Here is an 18315-nt window from a genome sequence, read left to right as displayed (position 1 = left end):
CACTGTCCCTTTAGATACGCCCCCGCAAAGTGTGCTCACAGCTTTAACGCTCCACATTAAAACTGAAGCATTTACCCTGGTACGATTTTCCTCTGCTCTGCACATACCACTGAAAAGAGAATTCAGTCAATTCAACTTACAGCAATGACAAAGGAGGAAAAATAATTGAACCTATTCACAATTCTTTAAGTAAAAGGCAATGCAGAAAGTATTGCGAATACCACTTTCAAACCTCTATCCCACAAAAGGCGCCCGCCCAATGTTTTCTTGTAACCTTGAATTTAGAAAGCCAACGCAGATTCTACCTCAGATTTCATCAGCTGCTCGCTGGCACCTGTGCCAGCTCTGCTCCGCTCAGAGAACCGCTCATGGAGCCTCATTTCATAAACATTAATGAGTTGGAGCTCATTTCGCATCCAAGCACAGAATTAATGGGAGTCACTTCAGCCTCTTCATTTCTCAACAGTTTTATTGCCTTTAAGAAAATTTTTGTAAAATATAAATACAAAGGCAGGAGATTTACTTACAAAGTTAAAACACAGATCTCAAACATAAACACACAATTCAGAAAATTTAGTTTATGTACAGTTTCAAGCAACTTCAACATATGTTAGTTTTTCAATATTTTACAAGGTACAGAAAAAATAGTTCAAAGTCTTCTTTAAATAAAGAGCATAAAATGTTTAAACATATATAAACAATCCGGTTTGATGTGTGAAAACTAAATTTCACAGCTTTTAAATTAGGATATAAAAGTTCTTACAATTAGTTGATGCGTATGGATATGGTTTAATTTATATTACAAACTATTGAATTATATTCAATAGTGCTTACCTGGCCAAAGCAGGTAATTCTGTAAACAAAAAAACAAAAATAATATCACCAAGTGCCTTACCGAATTCTATCTCCCAAACAAGCCACACGACTTTGATCACATCACCTAGAAAAAAGTATGTTCTGTGTAATCAGTGCTTTGTATGAAACAAAGTCAATGTGTGTGTGTTCTTTAAAAAAAAAAATGTGTTCCAAGTAATAACAAACTTATCCCAAAGCCTGTGTGCATTTAAAGAAACATTATATAACAATTTTGTAAAAACTGATTGAAGTTAAAAAAAAATTCTTCCAAAATCCATCCAACTGGAATTCAGATCTCTTATATAAAGGAAAGATATTTTCATATTTAATAGTGTCCTTTCTTTACAGAAACATTTTCATTTGAACACATATACATAAAGAAGTAACTGTATAGAGCACTGTACATTAAATGGCCTGATGGTTCACCAGAGGATGTCGAAGGGAGGGTCCTCATGCGGATGCAACCAGTGAAGCGAGGAGCCGAGCAAAGTCTTGAGTTCGCTTGTAAACTCTACCAAGTCCAACAGCTCTTTGCTCTCCGGGTTAAAAGCTTCAAGGTCCATAGCGCAAGAGAACAACTGGCTGAGGGAAGTCTGTTTGTAAAACTCTGCCTCTGTGATGGTGACAACTTCCAAATTGGGGAAGTTGCAGCGGAAGATGCGAGATGACATTTTTAGCCTCTTCACCACGTCTGAGAGCAAAAGCCAGTTCCGTGGTCTGTGGAAGCAAAGGAGAAAGAGGCTCCAATAACTGACATTCACTCATGGGCTTCTTGACTCTTCACCGTATTGCTGTGACAGACCCTCCCCGACTGTACCCACACAAACAACGCCCCTGAAATCAAGGCCATCACCCACAGGGTGGAATACAACAGATGTGCAGGCGTGTACATATTTACTCACAGTACCACTGCCTGCAGCTTTGGGGAAGGAGGGGGAGGTACTGGAGCCTATAAACCCAGGGTTCACGAGCACACGTGTGTGTCTGCAGCCATCCTGAGACGGCTGCTCATACAGTTAAAGGTTTGCCTGGCTGAGCCTGACTCTCATTTAGCAAGGTAGAAGATGGCTTAGAGTTATAACCAGAAATTTCAGCACCTCTGACTTCCAGAGATGCCGATCTTAAATATGCCAACAGAGGGTTGTTTTTCTCAGATTAAGAATACATTTTTTAAAATTCATTCTTCATACTTGTCCACTTCAGAGAACTCATTACATCCATCACTCAAATAATAAAAACACGTTAAAACCTGCACTCCTAAAAGATTAATATTTAAAACTATTTTTCCCACATCTGTCATCAAAATTGGTGCAAATGACAAATGGTAGCTATTTACAAAGCTAATTTATAACTTGAATACAACAGATAATAAAATTTTCCAGGTCTCTGCTTATTATTAAGTATCATAGCATCTTCTGTAAGATGCTCATTTGTTTGATCCTATTCAGAGCTTTAAACCAGTTTTGCTACAAAGACCAGAACACCAGTAACAATGTCATTGCGTCATCCACAAAAGCGCGCCCACTTAGCAAAACAGAAAAGCCTATTAACTAAAATTGAAAACACCTTACAAACAAATTTAAGTGCTGCAAGCACTTGTAGTTTGGGATGTTATACCAAGGTGCCTGCATGGGACAAGGGAAGGAATCTGTGTTCAAACGTCACTCATCCTGCTCAGGAGTATGGCACTCAAACCGCAGCCCTGACAAGTCAGCCTCTCCCCCTCTCACCTCCTATTCGCTTATTCTAAAAAAGCCTGGCAGGTAACGGAGTTGCGCTGTCATTCACATTACATAAACACAAACTTTCCCCCACAAACACAAACATCTACCATCCCAAGTAGACCATCTCCGCTTTTTTTACGCCAAAACCTGTATTTGTTCTTACCCCTGAGAGAGACACACTTGAATGTTGTAACACGGCAAGGGAGGCTCATCCGAAAATTCAAATTCAAACACATCGCTAAACCCATCTTCATCTTCATCACCTGGGCCGGGAGGATTTGCCAAGATGTCAAATCCAGATTCATCTTTTGGATCTAAATAAAATTGAATAAAGGTGCCAAGTCAGCATTGAAGAGACTGTTGCAGGTCTTGCTTTTTCTTCCAATAACGTGATCTGTAAATAAAATCAGTTTGCTTCCTTCCTAGCTTCCTCCGCCATAAAAACAAAACAGCCCCCACCCTCACATACTGCATGTTTTGAAAGTCTCCGCATACAAAGAAATAAAGGATAACATTTGCTCACCACACACAGAGCTGCCATAGAAATCCCAGTACAAACCAGGGTCATCAACACTTCGACCTTGCAGGTCAGTTAAATACTCTGGAGAGGAAAAAACAACAACAAAAACATACTGATGAGAACAAAAAGCTGGCAAGTGTAGCAGACCGTGTGTCATACAGTCTGACTATGCATCTTCCATACCTTCCATCAAAAATCCCCATACCATGTTCGTGATGCACATGCTATAAACAACAGCATATACATAACATTCTCACAAATATTCCTGGAATTTACTTTTCTCCTGCATCCTTTCTCCCATCTCAACAAATAATGACCCATCACATCAAATAACCACCCCAAGGTCTAATAGCGACAGACCCAACCTGAAGTTTCAGAAACCGAGAGTGGCAGTTTATTATTGTGAAAGATAGGATGTACCACACTTTTTAGCCTGCACAGTTAGTTATTCTGGACACCAGTTTGGGAGTTTTCCCACACAGATACACTCGGAAGATATAGTTCTTTTCTACAGACATAATTTGGGAGATTTGCTAGCTGAGTTGATGAAAAGATACTGGAATTCAAGATGCTACGAAGTCCAAGATACTGGACTTTACTAAAAGTCATGATACACCTATGCACTTTCTACACTGCACCATTTGAACAGGTAAGTAGATGAGTACTTAAACTCATCCACTGTGAGCACTGCAAACATTTTCAGAGCTAAGTTATTAGGGAATGCAAGTATCTTTATCCAAAACTAACAGGAAAAAAAAGTAAAACCACGTTAGAACATGGACATGTTTAAGCACAAGAGCCTTTAAGAGCATTTCAGACACGAGGCAGAACTTGCAAAAATACAAGTACTGAAAGGACAAAAAGCAAGACCACAGGAAACCAAAAAAAAAAAAAAAAAAGATTATGTTTAACAAACAGCTATTCAATTTGGCAAGTTTATTTTCATTTCAAGCAGAAAACTGAAGGCACTGAAACAGCCTGCTGACCGTCTACCTATCTATCAAATCTGATAGTGCCGTAATCCTTATGACTTATTAAGAGTTTCAATTAGAAGGAGCCTCCATGCATGGGGGCTGCATGCTTCCCACCTGCAGCCACTGCGTTTTCACAGGCAGAGAGGGAATTACTGCAGCCTACCCTAACACTACTCCTTGGCATGGAGCCGTCCCCACCAGGCAACAAGGACTATGGGACCAGGGAATGTCCCTCCACTTGCCACAACCAGCAAAGCCCCACATAATGTGGCCACATACCTGTGAGGAAGGTCTCCATGAGCTCACTGTGGGTCATTTTCACAATGGTCCTCCCAGAGTAGGTTGCAAGTGTTGGATCAGCACCATAAGACAGTAACAAGCGGACAATTTCCAAGTGATCATTTTCAACTGCATCATGGATTGGTCTAGGGGGAAATAAAAAAGATCATAGTGTTACGTTTTGACTCAATAGTATTATGCAAATGTGTCTGACAAGAAACTTCTGACTTCAGATCAAAGTTATTTATAGCAAATAACACTATTAATACAGCTGCCAATCACCTTATTGTCAGTTTTACTTGCACATCATCCCCTCCCCTCTTTGTCTTTTCAGAGTCAGACTGCTCAGGGCAGATATTGCTGTTACATCTATTCATTGCCATACATATTTCGAGGGCCAGTAAAATAATTACAGCGCTGTAACAGAAAGCAGGAGTTTGCATGAAGCCTCACAAACGTAATTTTGCTGCAAGTCACTCCACTGTTCCAAGTCTCTGCCAATTCAACAGCGCGCTGTGGCATAAGGCCTCATCTAGCTTGCCTCTGGGCAAGCACGGAGATCAGTTACCCAAAGCTCTGAAATTATGTACACAGAAATAAGTTATGAAAATTTGCTAGGAATTACACTTCTGCGCTATACCCTCTTTAAACAGTACTTGTGAACATATTTGCAGCACAATCCAACCCTTCTACTCAGAGAACTGAAAAACGTGTTATTTTAAGTCCAGTCCACCCAGAAATTAACGCATTTTACACGGCATGAGCAATCTATACAAGCTCAGACATAGATTTTGTGAGCCTACAGAAGGATTATTCATTAATACACATGCCTGCAATTCCAGGTTTAGAATTCCTTATCGCTAATTATAAATCGCATTAACTTTTGCCTTTAAAATTGATTATACGTAACAGGGAGTTGTCTGGAAGTAGAACATATTACCCTTCAGACTAATGAAGACGTGTTAAAATCCCATCTTTTCCTTAGACAGTGATGAGCAGGGAACTGAAAGTGGAGTCAAATGCATGGCCCGTGATCATGCAGCTTGACTCTATACCCCTTCAGACTGCCACCACCACTGCCCCACAACAAGGCTTCCAAGCTCTCAAGCAGATGTATTAAAAGGCAAAAGAAGTAAGCGAGGACTGTAACTAGGACCGCATACTGCCTTCCTAGAAACCTTTCAGAATGACATTACAAGAATGTCATCTGGAAGCACAGACAAGCAAAACCCTCAGCTCCATCTACCAATCTGCCAAGCAACACTTGGGTAACAACCAGGGCTTAAACTCCCTCCTGCAAAGAGGCCAAATCCCACCGCTTCTGCTGCACGCAGCAACGGCCCCGCCATGTCACCACTGCTCTGGTACAGACTGCCATCCACGTGAGCTCAGGGCAGAGCTCCTTCCTCTGCAGGAGGAAGCAGGTCAAACCAGTCAGAAGAGGAAGGCACACGACCATATTCCTACCTATCACACAGCACTGCTGGTAGCAGGGGGGCTCTAATCCATCTCAGAAAGAATATTCCAACTGTGTTTACTCAAAGTACTTTCCAGTAGGCTGTGACTTAAGGTGATTAACATCTGTCACACGTGAGGCACTCTTGCTTGCCCCCATCTTGCTGGAAAGCTGCACGCAGTTTTGTTTTTAACATATGCATCCTATATTGACACAAGAAAGGTGCACTTGGGAGTTTGCAGCTTGATGGCTATGGAAAGAGGGCTTACCCCACACTGCCAGCCTCCTGCGCACCCCCAGGCAACCAACACAGTGAACAAGCAGGTGACCCCCAAGCTGCTGAGCGCAGTCCTCAACCCAGCTCGTGCCACCCCTCAGACCCCTGGCACCAGAGCATGCAACATGTGTACATGCACGTGCATGTCAAAGCCCAAAATGCTGCTCTTTGGAAAGCCACTTTCAAATTTTAAGACCAGAGAGGTCTATGAGGATCAGTTACACAGGGTCAGGATATCCCTTCTCAATTTCACAGGGAGTGCTCTTAACGTAACACCAAAACTATGTGATGCCCTTGAAACAGAGTGCTGGACAAGCCAGCATCCCTGAGGTTCCCTGCAAGCCTCACCCTCCCACCTCCACCTACTGACTCGGTGCTTCCACACAAGGACTGCTGCAGCATCACGTGCCTATGCAGCACCCGGCATATCCAGGATCTGGCCAGGGCTAAACATCCCAAGTGATCACAAAAGGTAACGAACAACAGGGGTGCTGACACCAAGGCTGAAGAAGTATTGGGTGTTTCTGGCTGCCAGCAAGCATCTGAGGGCTGAGCTGTGGGGTCACGACATTTTGAGCATCTACAACAGGAAAGATCAGCCTTGCTGCAAACCCTCCAGTCCCCCACTGGGCATGAAGCATCCCTGGCTGAAAGTCTGGCAACAGGCAGCATGAACAGATGAGAGCTATGGCTGCCGCCAAATGCTGGGGACGCTTTTCCCCCCCCACTCCTTTACTTTACTTGAGTCTTTAATTTTGAACTGTGTTCCATTTTATTTTAAATCCAGAATTAGGATTTTCTGGTTTGGGGGTGGGGGTGGAGAGTGTTGTTAGTTTACTGGTTTGTGGGATTTTTTGTGTGTTTTTTTTTTCTTGAACTGACTTACCTAAGTGGCTTTTGAAGCAGTAATGAATTCAAGATGATCCCTTAACTTATTAAAAACAGCATCTAAATCACCACGCAGTGTTTCAATCGATTTAACAACACCCGGATGAGTTTATTAAAGGGCGCCTGGGCATTCTGTGGGAAGGAAAAACGGCAGCGCCTGGGCTGTAACCCCGGGATGGGATTCCCTCTCCCTTTCTACGTGTCACCCAGCCTGGTTCAGTGGTGCAAACAGAGGCAGTGGTAGCAGGGCAGGCAGCAGGGCAGGCAGACCCAGCTTTGTCACCTGCCAGAGCACAGGGAGGCCACCCTGGGCATGAGGCAGGACTTTATAGAGGCAAGGGGGAGGAAAGGCGCAGTAAAGCCGCATGGAAGGAGGAAGAACAATAAACAGAAGGAAGAGACGAAAGGGAAGAAAACACTGGCAAGGAGCAGGGGGAAAAAAAAGGAGATTCCCATAGATAAGGCAGGGGGAAAAAGGCAGTAACAGAGCACTGACAGACTCTTTTACAGGCTAGCACAGCTCCTTGGCAAGCTCAAGAGCAGGACCACGCAAAGGCACAGCTACTTGTTTGCTTCTCCCACCAGGGCTGGCAGAGGAGGGAGTATTTTTCAGTCTTGGAAGAGTTTAACCATCCTCTTTGTAGGATGCAAAAGTGACTATTGGAGTCGGCAACTCTTTCAGATGTGAAAAAAAAGAAGATCCCTGGGAGTCCTCTCCTGAGCTGCTTTGCCCATATAATCTCTTCTGCCCTCAGCATGGTGGAAATAAACGCTCTCTATCCCTAATGATATAGTTAATGGTAGAACAGCTCATTTCTAAAACAAATACTTCAAAAGGCCCCAGAACGATCTGGGGACATTCGAAAGCTGCAATATCCTACAGGAGACACACATCCCAACCCTCTCTTGTGTACTGTCAAATTCTTCCTACTATTTTTACCACTACTAGAGTTAGGAAAACATTTCACTGGGGGTTTATCATTCCACCACCAAAATTATAAACTATTTAAGCCAGTCAGGGTTTGCTCTCAGCCTTTCAGGCACCACCAGAATTTTCCTCATTGCAGTAAGAGGTCTCATAACTCGCTGAGCAATACCGTATCTTGGCATCTTATTTTTACCCCCATCTACTCTATCATGCAACGCTGCCCCATGGAAGAGGCAAGGCACAAGTTACAGGAGGGCAGCTATGCCGGCTGCCTCTTCTTTAACGCAATTAGCTGCTGGAGGGTATTGCTCTGCCAAGACCAGCTGAAAGGACACAGGAAGAGAGCCATCTTGGCATGGTCCTCCCAGGGAAAAAATAAAAAAGGCTGAGCTCATCAGCCGCCAGCAAGAAGGATAAAGCAAAACTGGCTACAGAGAATGAATCTAGCAAGCTAACTCTGAAGCAAAGGAGAGGCCTCACTAACAGGCAGGAGATGCCTGTATTTTTGGCATGCAGCTTTGTTTTTGAAGTGGTGCCGGTTCAGCTAGGGCATGCTGTGGAGGCAAGAGGAGAACAAGGAGATAAAGCCAAATACACTGGACGACCATCCTTGCTAATGTCAGGCACTGGTCATCGAACCCCCTTGTTGAGCTACTGCACTTACTGGGGTCCTGTCAGGGAAGGAAAGCCTCACCTCTTAAGCACAGTCTATTATTATTTATAGGTAAGACGATTAAGAGCCCTTAGTGGCTGTGGCACCTCTGAGACAGGTCTTAAAGATCTCGCCCTGTTCTACAATAATCTTTGATTAGCCACTAATTCAGCAGCAGAGTGCTTGTGTATTCAGGGTCTGCAGGCACTGCACTTGGAGAGCCACCATCAACACAGAGTTTAAGGGGAAAACCACAGAAGACGGCTGTACTTAACCTGACCAGATGTGCCCTTAACAGGGCAGAGAGGGACACTGTGCACTGCAGGCAGCAGTAGGCATGCAGGCAGAGCCCCAGCGCTGAGCTGAGGGTGAAGGGAAGGATTGCACCATACCTACACACACCCACCCCACCCCCACCCCGATGCCGTCACCTCCTTGCCCAGCCACTACAGTCTAGTGCTTTGTTTGGTTTTGGGTTCACCAAGGTTTCTGATAGTATCAGGAACCAGAGGCTGACAGCCTACCTGATCTACTGAACTCACAACAGACTGGCTGCATAGGTACATAAAAGGCAACACCAGAGCAAGAGGGTCGGGTCTTTGCTTCACTTTCAAAACTTGAACACACACATGCAAAACCACCACTTTGATCAGAGCACCCACAGCACTCCAGGTAGGACTGAAAGAAGAGATGCACACTTTGCAAAACTCTCCTACATCATTCACATTCACATGGACATTTTGTTCAGACTGAAGCCATATCCTCACTTGTCACAACTTTTCAGAGTGCCCTCCAAAAAGCTGACCACAGAGGCAGCTGGCATCCAAGTGACACCCCAGGCTGTCACATTAACAAAGGCAGCGTATGCAATTACATTACAGCTCGTGCAATTACATCACTCCTCTATGTGGATTTACACTAACTGGCTGAATCAAACTGAACATCCACTGTTACTGTCTCAAGACTTGAGAGCTTCCAGCGCTACCAGAAATACCTTTGGCTAGTGGGCTTGTGAGATGGTGGATGGAGGGGACAATAAGGCACATTCAGCGTAGTTAAAGAAGAAGGGGAGGGGAAAAAGGCTTTGATTTTTTTGGATTTAAGATTTCAGTATCTTACTTATTAAGAGAAAAATGGGATTTGTCTTATGAATGTCATGATTTGCTTTACAGAGACAGGGAAGTCTGGCCCTACCAAAAGGCAGTGGATAACACTCATCAGAAGTTCCTTACAGAAACTTCTGCTTTCCGTCCTCCCCAACTCAGGGCAGCTAGACCATCTTTCATCTGTGCATTAGATGCGTTTTGGATTCACACTGTCTGTTAGGCAGCTTTTCAAACAAAAAATAAGTCTGCCATCAAAAAGGAAAGGGAACCACAGGCTGAGTTCTGACATTACCGTCTATGATCAGATCATTACTATGTTCATTTCTAAAATGCATTTTCCCCCCCAAAACAACTTTTCAGGGCACACAAGCCAAGTTTCTTTCTTGAAGATCGGCTCCATCTGTGAATCGAAATCAAAGGTGGACTCTGAACTGGTGGGTGATTAGGACCGGTCTGAAACTTCCTGGGGTTAATTTTCTGTATAGCTTATTCCAGCAAGTGAGATAAAAATAATGTAGGGTTCTTTTTATGGCAACTTGCCACTGCTGCATAGGTCACGTATGAAAGCTGAAGACAGCACAAAATGTGGGGCTGTTTGTCAGTCTAGAGAGTTGAGACTTCTTACAAAGAAGTGGGAGACAGAAGGAATCTGGCAATCCAGCCAGAGCTTCAATGTTTCTCCAGAAACGTTTCCTTTGGGCCATGATGGGCCGGTAACGACTGACCATTACCACCATGAACTTCGAATGGACCACCCTAGCCGGCCCTCTTGGGACTTTTGTTTTCCTGACTCCTCCCTTCCCAAGTTAATAAATAAAGAGCTTAAAAACAAAAGAGGTAGACTCTTAGTCATGCTAATTTCACCTGCCTATTTGGATGGTGATTGTGAATGAGATAAACCATTTAAGATAACAAGCTGCAGGAGCTTCACAGAATACAAAGTGACCTGTCCCCAAAATGCATAGACTGGATAACATTCTGCATATGCTAAGGACAAGTGACCCCAAGGTCAGCCCCACAGAGGTGGTCAACGAGGTACTTCAGGAGATGTACATGCAGCATTTCTAGCTCCACAAAGCAAGAAAGAAAAGCTTACTATCTATTCTGCAAGCACAAGAACTCAGCACCCCTACTATTCTATGAAGAAAACTAAGAAAAGCTAATTCGGGATAAAAAAAAATCAACCCAAAATATCAAAAGAGCAGATAGTTTTAACAGTTCCACAAAACAACACTTTTATAGAGCATATATAGGACTTGCACACCCAATCACTGCAAGAGCCTGAAGTGCTCTTAAAAGCAACCCTGCTAACAAGGCAAAGCCCACTGTTGTGGCACAACTCGAAGGACTCGGAGAACACACTAGCAGGGTTGCACCTCAGGTAATGCTCCTTCCTGCCCTGTCGCTGGCAGTTTCACAAACTCTTGAAGAAAAATAAAGCACAACTTATTAAAATTCCCAGAACAACAAAAAAAAATTACACCAAACTCGAAACACAACAAAAGTGTGCCCCCACCGCTATATTAACTGGAGAGCACAGGAAGTCACCGAGTCCGGCACGCTTCTGCCCAAGGACCAGCAATAAGGAGGACACCACGCAAGAGGACCCTGGCAGCATCTGACCTGCTTTGGGGGTTTCATGCAGGACGGGGGATAAGGGGAGGATAAAGGAAAGACATAAAGAGAGAAGGAAGGGGCACTTCCTCTCACCGTCATGGCCTAAGAAACCACTGCCTGGTGGCTGTGGCCACCCAGTGCTGGGCCAGGGGTGCTACTAACCTGGTTCCATCCTGAGCACTGCAGTTGACGTCAGCCCCATACTCGAGGAGATGCCTCACGATGCTCAGCCAGCCTCTGGCACAGGCCTCATGCAGGGCACAGTAACCCGCGTTGTCGCGATGATTCACATCACACACCTTGTTTTCCAAACAATACAGAACCACTTCCTGGAAACAGGAGGAAAAACAGATACATCGAGTTATTTCTTGCTGCAGTGATGCACAGATTTCTCTTCTTAAAGGAGCTGGGGAGCCTGGGTGGGTGGGTGTGGAAGGCAAAAAGGGGAAAACACAAAATCCCTGTGATATGCCTAAGTTACCCTCTTTGAGTCAGTCAAAAGGAAAACGGGAGCCATTGAAAGCCGTATTTATTCAGGACACAGAGCAGAGACCATGGCTTTCCATGAGCAGATTAGCTTGGACAAAGTGGCACCAAGAGCTGTGCACCCTGCAGGGACCTTCCCGCAGCCCCCAGTGTCAGCAATCGTCACAGAGAGGGAAGGCACAGATTTTTCAGACAAAACTTGCAGCTCTCCACTTCTCAAAACTTCCATGCATAAAGCTAGCAGGAAGGTTTTACTAGTACATCTGCATTTTTTAGCAGAAAATTCTGCAAGCACAACAGCAGCACAGCCGACGTCAGTTTGATTTTAAAAAGAAAAAGTGCATGACCCGAAACAAAACACATTTAAGACACACAAAGAACGGTTTGCTATTCACAAACAAAAAAAAGCCCGGCTCTATCAAGATCGGGGAAATCCCATTTTCACCCACCCTGGTTTTCTGCATGCAGAACTAAAGCCAGGCGCCAGGTTCCAATAACGAGCCCGGCGCCGTGGGAAGCCATGTGAATTTAACACAATTCATCTTGCAGTCAAATATACCACGGTCGAGAGCCTAGGCCAGACTCAGCTCTACGCTGTTGTGCAGCCTTGAAACAATGACTGCTCCATCACTCAACCAAAAATTTAGGATGGTGCGAGTCTTCTTTGATTTGTGTCAGATGCAAAAGAAAAAAACCTACCCATTTCTAAGTGACACTGTACATATAAAATAGCCCCTGCGTTCCCAGATTAGCAGCAAGCCATTAATTTTGCATTTGCTCCTCCTGAAGGCTGAGTGACATCTTCGCCAAGCCAGATAGGGCATGGAGAAGGCAAGTGTTTGCCTTGCCAATACAAGAGAATAAAACAACTGCTGGGTGTGATGCATTTATTCTTCCCGTTTTGAAATCTACCGGAAAGCCCGCAATAATCTGTTCTCTGGGTATACCTGACCTGAGAGCTGGTATCTAGGATACAGCATGAAGCTGCTCTTTTAGCAGGCCCTCACTAAACAAGCTGAAGTGGGGAGCTAATGAGCTGCCCCGTCCCAGGCACCAGAGCATCCCCCTCACCTGCCACCGGACCACCTACACCTGATGCACCCATCGGTTTAACCTGGGATCCCCACACACCCGCCTCCCAGCAAACAGGGGGCTCTTCATGTTCCTGCTTACCAGCCCGAAGCCCAAAAATCAGTCCAGAATGGATGCTTTTTACCCTGCACTTCCTCAATCCCATAAGAAAGGGCTGTGCAAAATTATACCCTGGAGGTATGAATTTTCCTTCAAAACCAGACCACCCCGCCAGGCAAATTAGCAGATGGATATAGGTAGCAGAAGCAGCTGCCATATTCAGTTCCACTTTTAGCATGCAGTTACCATTTAGAATAGATTCTGCAACTCAAAATAAAAGCCCTTTCATCTATTTTTGTAAAAAGGAAAGGCTCGTCGTAGGGCAGAATACCTACTACTGGACGAAAAGGACAATTTTGTCGGGCAATTCTGTGTTAAGAGGCTATAAGAAGAATGTCATTAACCACAAAATGTAACCATAAAGACCATAAAACTCTACATTGTTAATTAATTAAATGCCTCATTAACTTTTTTTAACATGATTTATTCAATTTTCAAAAAAAATTAAGCCATCGCTGCCGAATACAGGAACATGTGGTGCCACAAACACACTTTTGGTTTCATAAGCATCTCTCACTAACATTAGAGAAAGGCTGTGAAAGTGCCACAGGGCAATTTAATGTCTGTACAGGTGCTCTATTTAAACCAGCAGTGAAAATCACTCGCAGTTAATCCAAAGAGTCAAGCTAGCACATCACCAGGCAAGATATGTGCCACCACCGCTTCTGCTGCCTGCAGTTTGTTAGACAAATTGCAAACAGTAGCGTTAAAAGGTGCATGCAAATATGCATGCTCCATCCTCACCTAACAAAGAGATGCCCTTCCCTTTACTGTCTCCCACCCATGCCCTGCAGCAGCTCCTGCCCCTTTTCCAAGGGAAGGGGTCACCATCCCCCTGCACATCCCCCATACCCTGGGCGCACACGCTGCCACTAAGAAGCACTATTGCCCTCCACTTAACCTCGAAACATGGCCCTTGGGCAAGGCATTATAAAGCTGAGCCATAACGCTTCACCACAGCCATGCCAAGTCCCAGAAATGATGCTCGAGGTGATGCTCATTCCCAGGCAGGGTGCAGGAGCTCCCTAGGGGAGCTATGCAAGGGCAGGATGACGCTCAGCTCCTGCTCCTGCAGCAGAGCCACTGGGGACCCAGCGCCAGACCCTCGTGTGAAGCATCCCCAGGGCCAGACATTCTTCCCCTGCCTAGGTAAGCCCTGTCTTCCTGAGCGTTTAAAACGCCTGGAAACAAACACCATCTTTCCCCAACCCCTATCACACACCACATATTCCTCTAATTTCACTGCCTTCCTAGGCAAGATTTAATCCCAAATTCACCAGAGAACTTTCCAAGTCCAGTCACACACCAAAAAGCAACAAACGGCACAAAGACAGCCAGTGTTTCCTCTCCCATCAAATTCATTACGCAAGCCTTTTGTAATTTTTTTCCCCAGAAGACTCTACGCTCCCTATAATTCCCCCTTCACAAAAAGTAAATTACAGTTTTAAGACTACTATTATCTCAAGTCATTTGTTTCAAATGGGGAAAACCAAATGGATTTGAGAGCGCCCATACACTGGGATGGGTTGTTAATACCCTGATGAAGCAAGGCTTGGCGCAGAAGCCTAGCGAAGGAAAGGCAAAGCTTCCCACCAGCTTCAGCAGGGTTTTGCTCAGACCCTATGGATTTCCAGAGCCAAAGACCGTTTGCCACACTGCCGTTAAGTAGCCTTGTTAGCTGCAGCCCTACAATTTATCTGACCAGACACATTTGTCCTTCGACATTTCACTCTCACATCAGTTTTCACATGCAAAATTCTAACAGCTTGCATCCTGCTCCTGCAACTATCCGGAGCACAACTGCACCATGCGACTGAGTAGGGCAGAGGTACCTGAGCTAGCAGCACTTGGATGCCCTGTGGGTCCAGGAGCGATATATACAGCTCGTCAGCACCTTTGCATGCTTAAGGTGCCAGCACTGCCTCTGGGTTTGGGGTGGGATCTCTGCATGGCCGCAGGGCCCTGCGCAAAGGCAGGCAGGCAGGCAGGCTGCCAAGGGCAGGCACAAGATCATCCAGTCTCAGGGCAGAGCTGTCAGGGCTGCTCTGTCCCATACAGCATTCCTGCCACTGTCAGGGCTCAGTGGTGCCCGTGGTGCCAGCCACTTCCAGCTCCCAAGTCCTGCATCAGCACTCAGCATCCCTCTATAAGCTGTGGCCCTGGTGATGCAAACTCGTCTGCCTCCTCTGCCACCAAGCTGGCAGGGGGCCACTGGGCTACCCACTGCCACCACAGCAGCTATGAGAAGCCTTCATGTGCCCGTGAGCATCCAACACTCCCACTTCAGCAACGACCCCTGGCCATGGCACCGCAACCACCAAAGGCTGCTGCCCCACTAACGAAGATGGCAGAAAACAGATGTGTGCAGCTACCACAGGTCACAGATCAGCAAATTACTTTGACCCATCGATACATATTTATTTATTTATTTCTAATAGAGGAACCTGTAACTTTTTGACCATTATAATCTTTCTGGCAGCAGCGGAAATTCAGCTTTCTGCTAACTGCGGTAGTCTAGTCACTAGCAAGAGAAACACCACAGCTACACAGCTTCCATGACTGACCAAACTATCACAGCTCAACACAGGCCAAATAAAGCCATGACAGGGTGGCACAACCACCCACTGCTCTGGGCCTTGAAAGACACAGGCAATGCTGGATCCTAGCAGCAGCTCAGGCACATGGACTGGGCTCTCCTCTCTGCCCCATGCTCCGCCAACAACAGGACCCACTGTTGTGCTATCAATGCCAGCCAAACAATCAAGTCAAACCAATTGGAATATTTAAGCCTATGAAAAACGTGGTGTTCACTTGTACTTCCGGGTGAATTCAAGTCAGAAAATCAAAATCCCCAATCAGCTGATGGTGGGAAGGCATGGTGAGCACACAAGGTTACCTCAGGGTCACAGGAACCCCACCTCAGTAAGCCCTGGCACCCCCAGCTTTCTGCAACCAGCCCACTCAGGGCCAATGCTGTAGAGAGCTCCCACCATCAGCAAACAGAGCACTCGGCCCCTGCTCGAGCAAGACCTCAGCCCATCACCAAGTTTCAGAGCTGCTCATGTTGAGCTGTGTTCAATGGAGCACACCAGGCACAGAAAGCAAAATGCCCAAGCGTACTCACCCTGACACACACCACGCAGGAAGAAAATACACACCAATAGCCTGGAGCACACGCTAGACCACATTTTGATTTTGGATCCATAGGAAATGTTAGGTCCATAGGAAATTAAATCATTTACATTACGGAGATTACCATAGCAACGTTGCAACAACCACTTCTCCTTTTCCTAGCTACAGCTGAAGTGCCCTGGGTTAGAAGAAGCCTTTGTCTAGGGTAAACACAACCCTTCCAACAAATACTGTCTTCCAGAGCTGGAGAAGGCCCCTCTTCACACAAAGCTCTCCAGCTCTACAAAGGCCTTTTCGAGGTTTCAACAAATCCCTGAGGCTGGGCAGGCCCCACCTGGGCCCGGGCTGATGCCACCTTCCAGCACAGGGCTCAAGCCCAACTCTGAGGTCCAAGCAGCCCTCCCACTGCCAAGGCAAATGCTGCAGCCGTGCCGAAGCCAGAAATTGCTCTCTGCAATGAAATGCCTTCTTGCAAGATGTGAAGTTGAGCAACAATGACACTCATACCTACGTGCCCCTATTTCCCCAATAAAAGCGTGCTTCAAAACAGCAGAGCTAGGGGATTCACTGGTTTCTGATTTTTGTAGCAACAGGAGGGCTGTTTCATTAGACAACATTGTTCCAGCTACGCCAAGCAGCTCTAGACTCTGAGCACAAAGCATGCAGAGAACCAAGAAGCATATGATCATGCAAGAGGACAATCCAAGCACTACATCCCACGTCATGTACCAGACACTCCGTGGAGAAAAAAAGAGCAAAAGGAAAAACCCTTCCTCTAAACTACACTTCTTCACAAATAACAAAAGCAAAAATCATACAGCTCAGTAAAGATCACCGTAAAGACTACTAAAAAAAACCACAAACAAACAACATTAATTCTGTTTGCAGATGGTTTATATTTAAACTGAGGCAAGGGTTACCAATAAAACTTTACCCTTTGCCCGTTCACACAGGATGCTGCTTACCCTGTGTCCCCACCAGCTGACCCAGCAGCGATGGGGACCCATTCCCACAGCAACCTGTCCCAGGCCCCACATGCTGGAGAAGGGAATGCACCAAGGGGGGCGTGGGGGCAAATGTCAATGACCAAATTCAAAGCTGCTGCTTTGCAAAATTTCCATCTATGAAACTGTAAAGAGGGTTTTAACTTTTGAGTTTTTTTTAAAAAAATCATCATCCTGCAGGGCGCCGAGGGACCCTTACCTCGTACCCAAGGCGTGCTGCCCGCTGCAGCAGCGTTTCCCCCGCGTTCTTATTGACAATAAGCCTCCGCGCTTCAGGCGGCATGGGCCGGCTCGGGGTGGTCTCCTGAGGGGGGCTTGCAATCGGCAGCTGTGAGGGCTGTGAGACGGGTAGTAATGAGGGAGTCTGCTGCAGGCGATCGTACAGCTTCTGCTCATATGATTTGGCTGGTGAGGAGTCGCAGTCTGAAGTAGGCTCTGGTCGCTTTCTGACTTTCCTCGTTACCGTGACCTGTCAAAACCATTATGTGGGGGTTTTTTATCCTCATTTTCACAATACAGCGATGGGATTATATTTTGCCAGCAGAGAATTACGCTTTCCTACTCATACTTCATTTTTTAAGAAAGACCTGCTACAGCTTTTAAATGCAAGATGCCTCACCCTCTACAATAGTGCCTTTAACTTGGGTTAAGAAAAGCAAATACAAAATGTGCAAAGCATCCACAGGCGAATCTAAATGCATTCCCCGCTACCCTGCATGCATGACAGCGCATTAGTTTTAAGCAGGCTGGCTCTGCCTTCTGAGAGGCTGGTGGACAATTAAGTCTAAATAAAGATACCTTATCTTCAGCATTTTCCATATCTGTGGTGTCATCCCCTGTCAGAGATGACCTCCTTCTCCTCTCCTGCAGTGCCAAGTGTTTTGTTTTACACTGACGTTTCCCTGATGGCTTCTCACACTCGCTGTATTTCTGCAGCAGAGATGCATGTTGGAAATCCTCCTCTTCGTCTGTGTACAGCCCATCTGTCTTCCGGCTTTCTTTAATTTTCTGCTGTTTGGCAGCCAACCTCGAGGCTGGAGTACAGCTTGGCTGAGCCTGCCTTTTGCTGTTTGCATTGGTGGATGAAAGGCTCTTCATGTGCGGAGACACTGGGAATACGGGCAAGCCTAAATAGGAAGGAAAGGCATTACACATTGCATGGTGTGTTAAAAGGAAAACACATTGCTAGCACTTAACACAAGCTCCTCAACTGCTTAAGAGATCTA

At 45.7% G+C, this 18315-nt stretch overlaps 1 protein-coding gene across 9 annotated transcripts in view; it reads right to left on the bottom strand.

Moving 5' to 3' along the window:
- Nucleotides 1-449: 449 nt before the first annotated feature.
- Nucleotides 450-18315, bottom strand: part of BCOR (BCL6 corepressor) — an 83303-nt gene continuing 65437 nt past the window's right edge. For all 9 annotated transcript variants that reach the window (XM_056327902.1, XM_056327901.1, XM_056327906.1 and 6 more), the window contains 7 exons: nt 17888-18216; nt 17289-17558; nt 11439-11605; nt 4353-4498; nt 3103-3180; nt 2743-2893; nt 450-1572 (listed from right to left, as the gene is read on the bottom strand). In XM_056327902.1, the coding sequence (XP_056183877.1) occupies nt 1278-1572; nt 2743-2893; nt 3103-3180; nt 4353-4498; nt 11439-11605; nt 17289-17558; nt 17888-18216 (1436 nt within the window). In that variant the 3' untranslated portion in view covers nt 450-1277. The remainder of the gene's footprint in view (nt 1573-2742; nt 2894-3102; nt 3181-4352; nt 4499-11438; nt 11606-17288; nt 17559-17887; nt 18217-18315) is intronic.

The sequence above is a fragment of the Falco biarmicus genome, chromosome 2 (assembly GCF_023638135.1).
Source record: "Falco biarmicus isolate bFalBia1 chromosome 2, bFalBia1.pri, whole genome shotgun sequence".
Classification (NCBI taxonomy): domain Eukaryota; kingdom Metazoa; phylum Chordata; class Aves; order Falconiformes; family Falconidae; genus Falco; species Falco biarmicus.
This window is presented reverse-complemented; position numbering and strand designations above follow the sequence as displayed.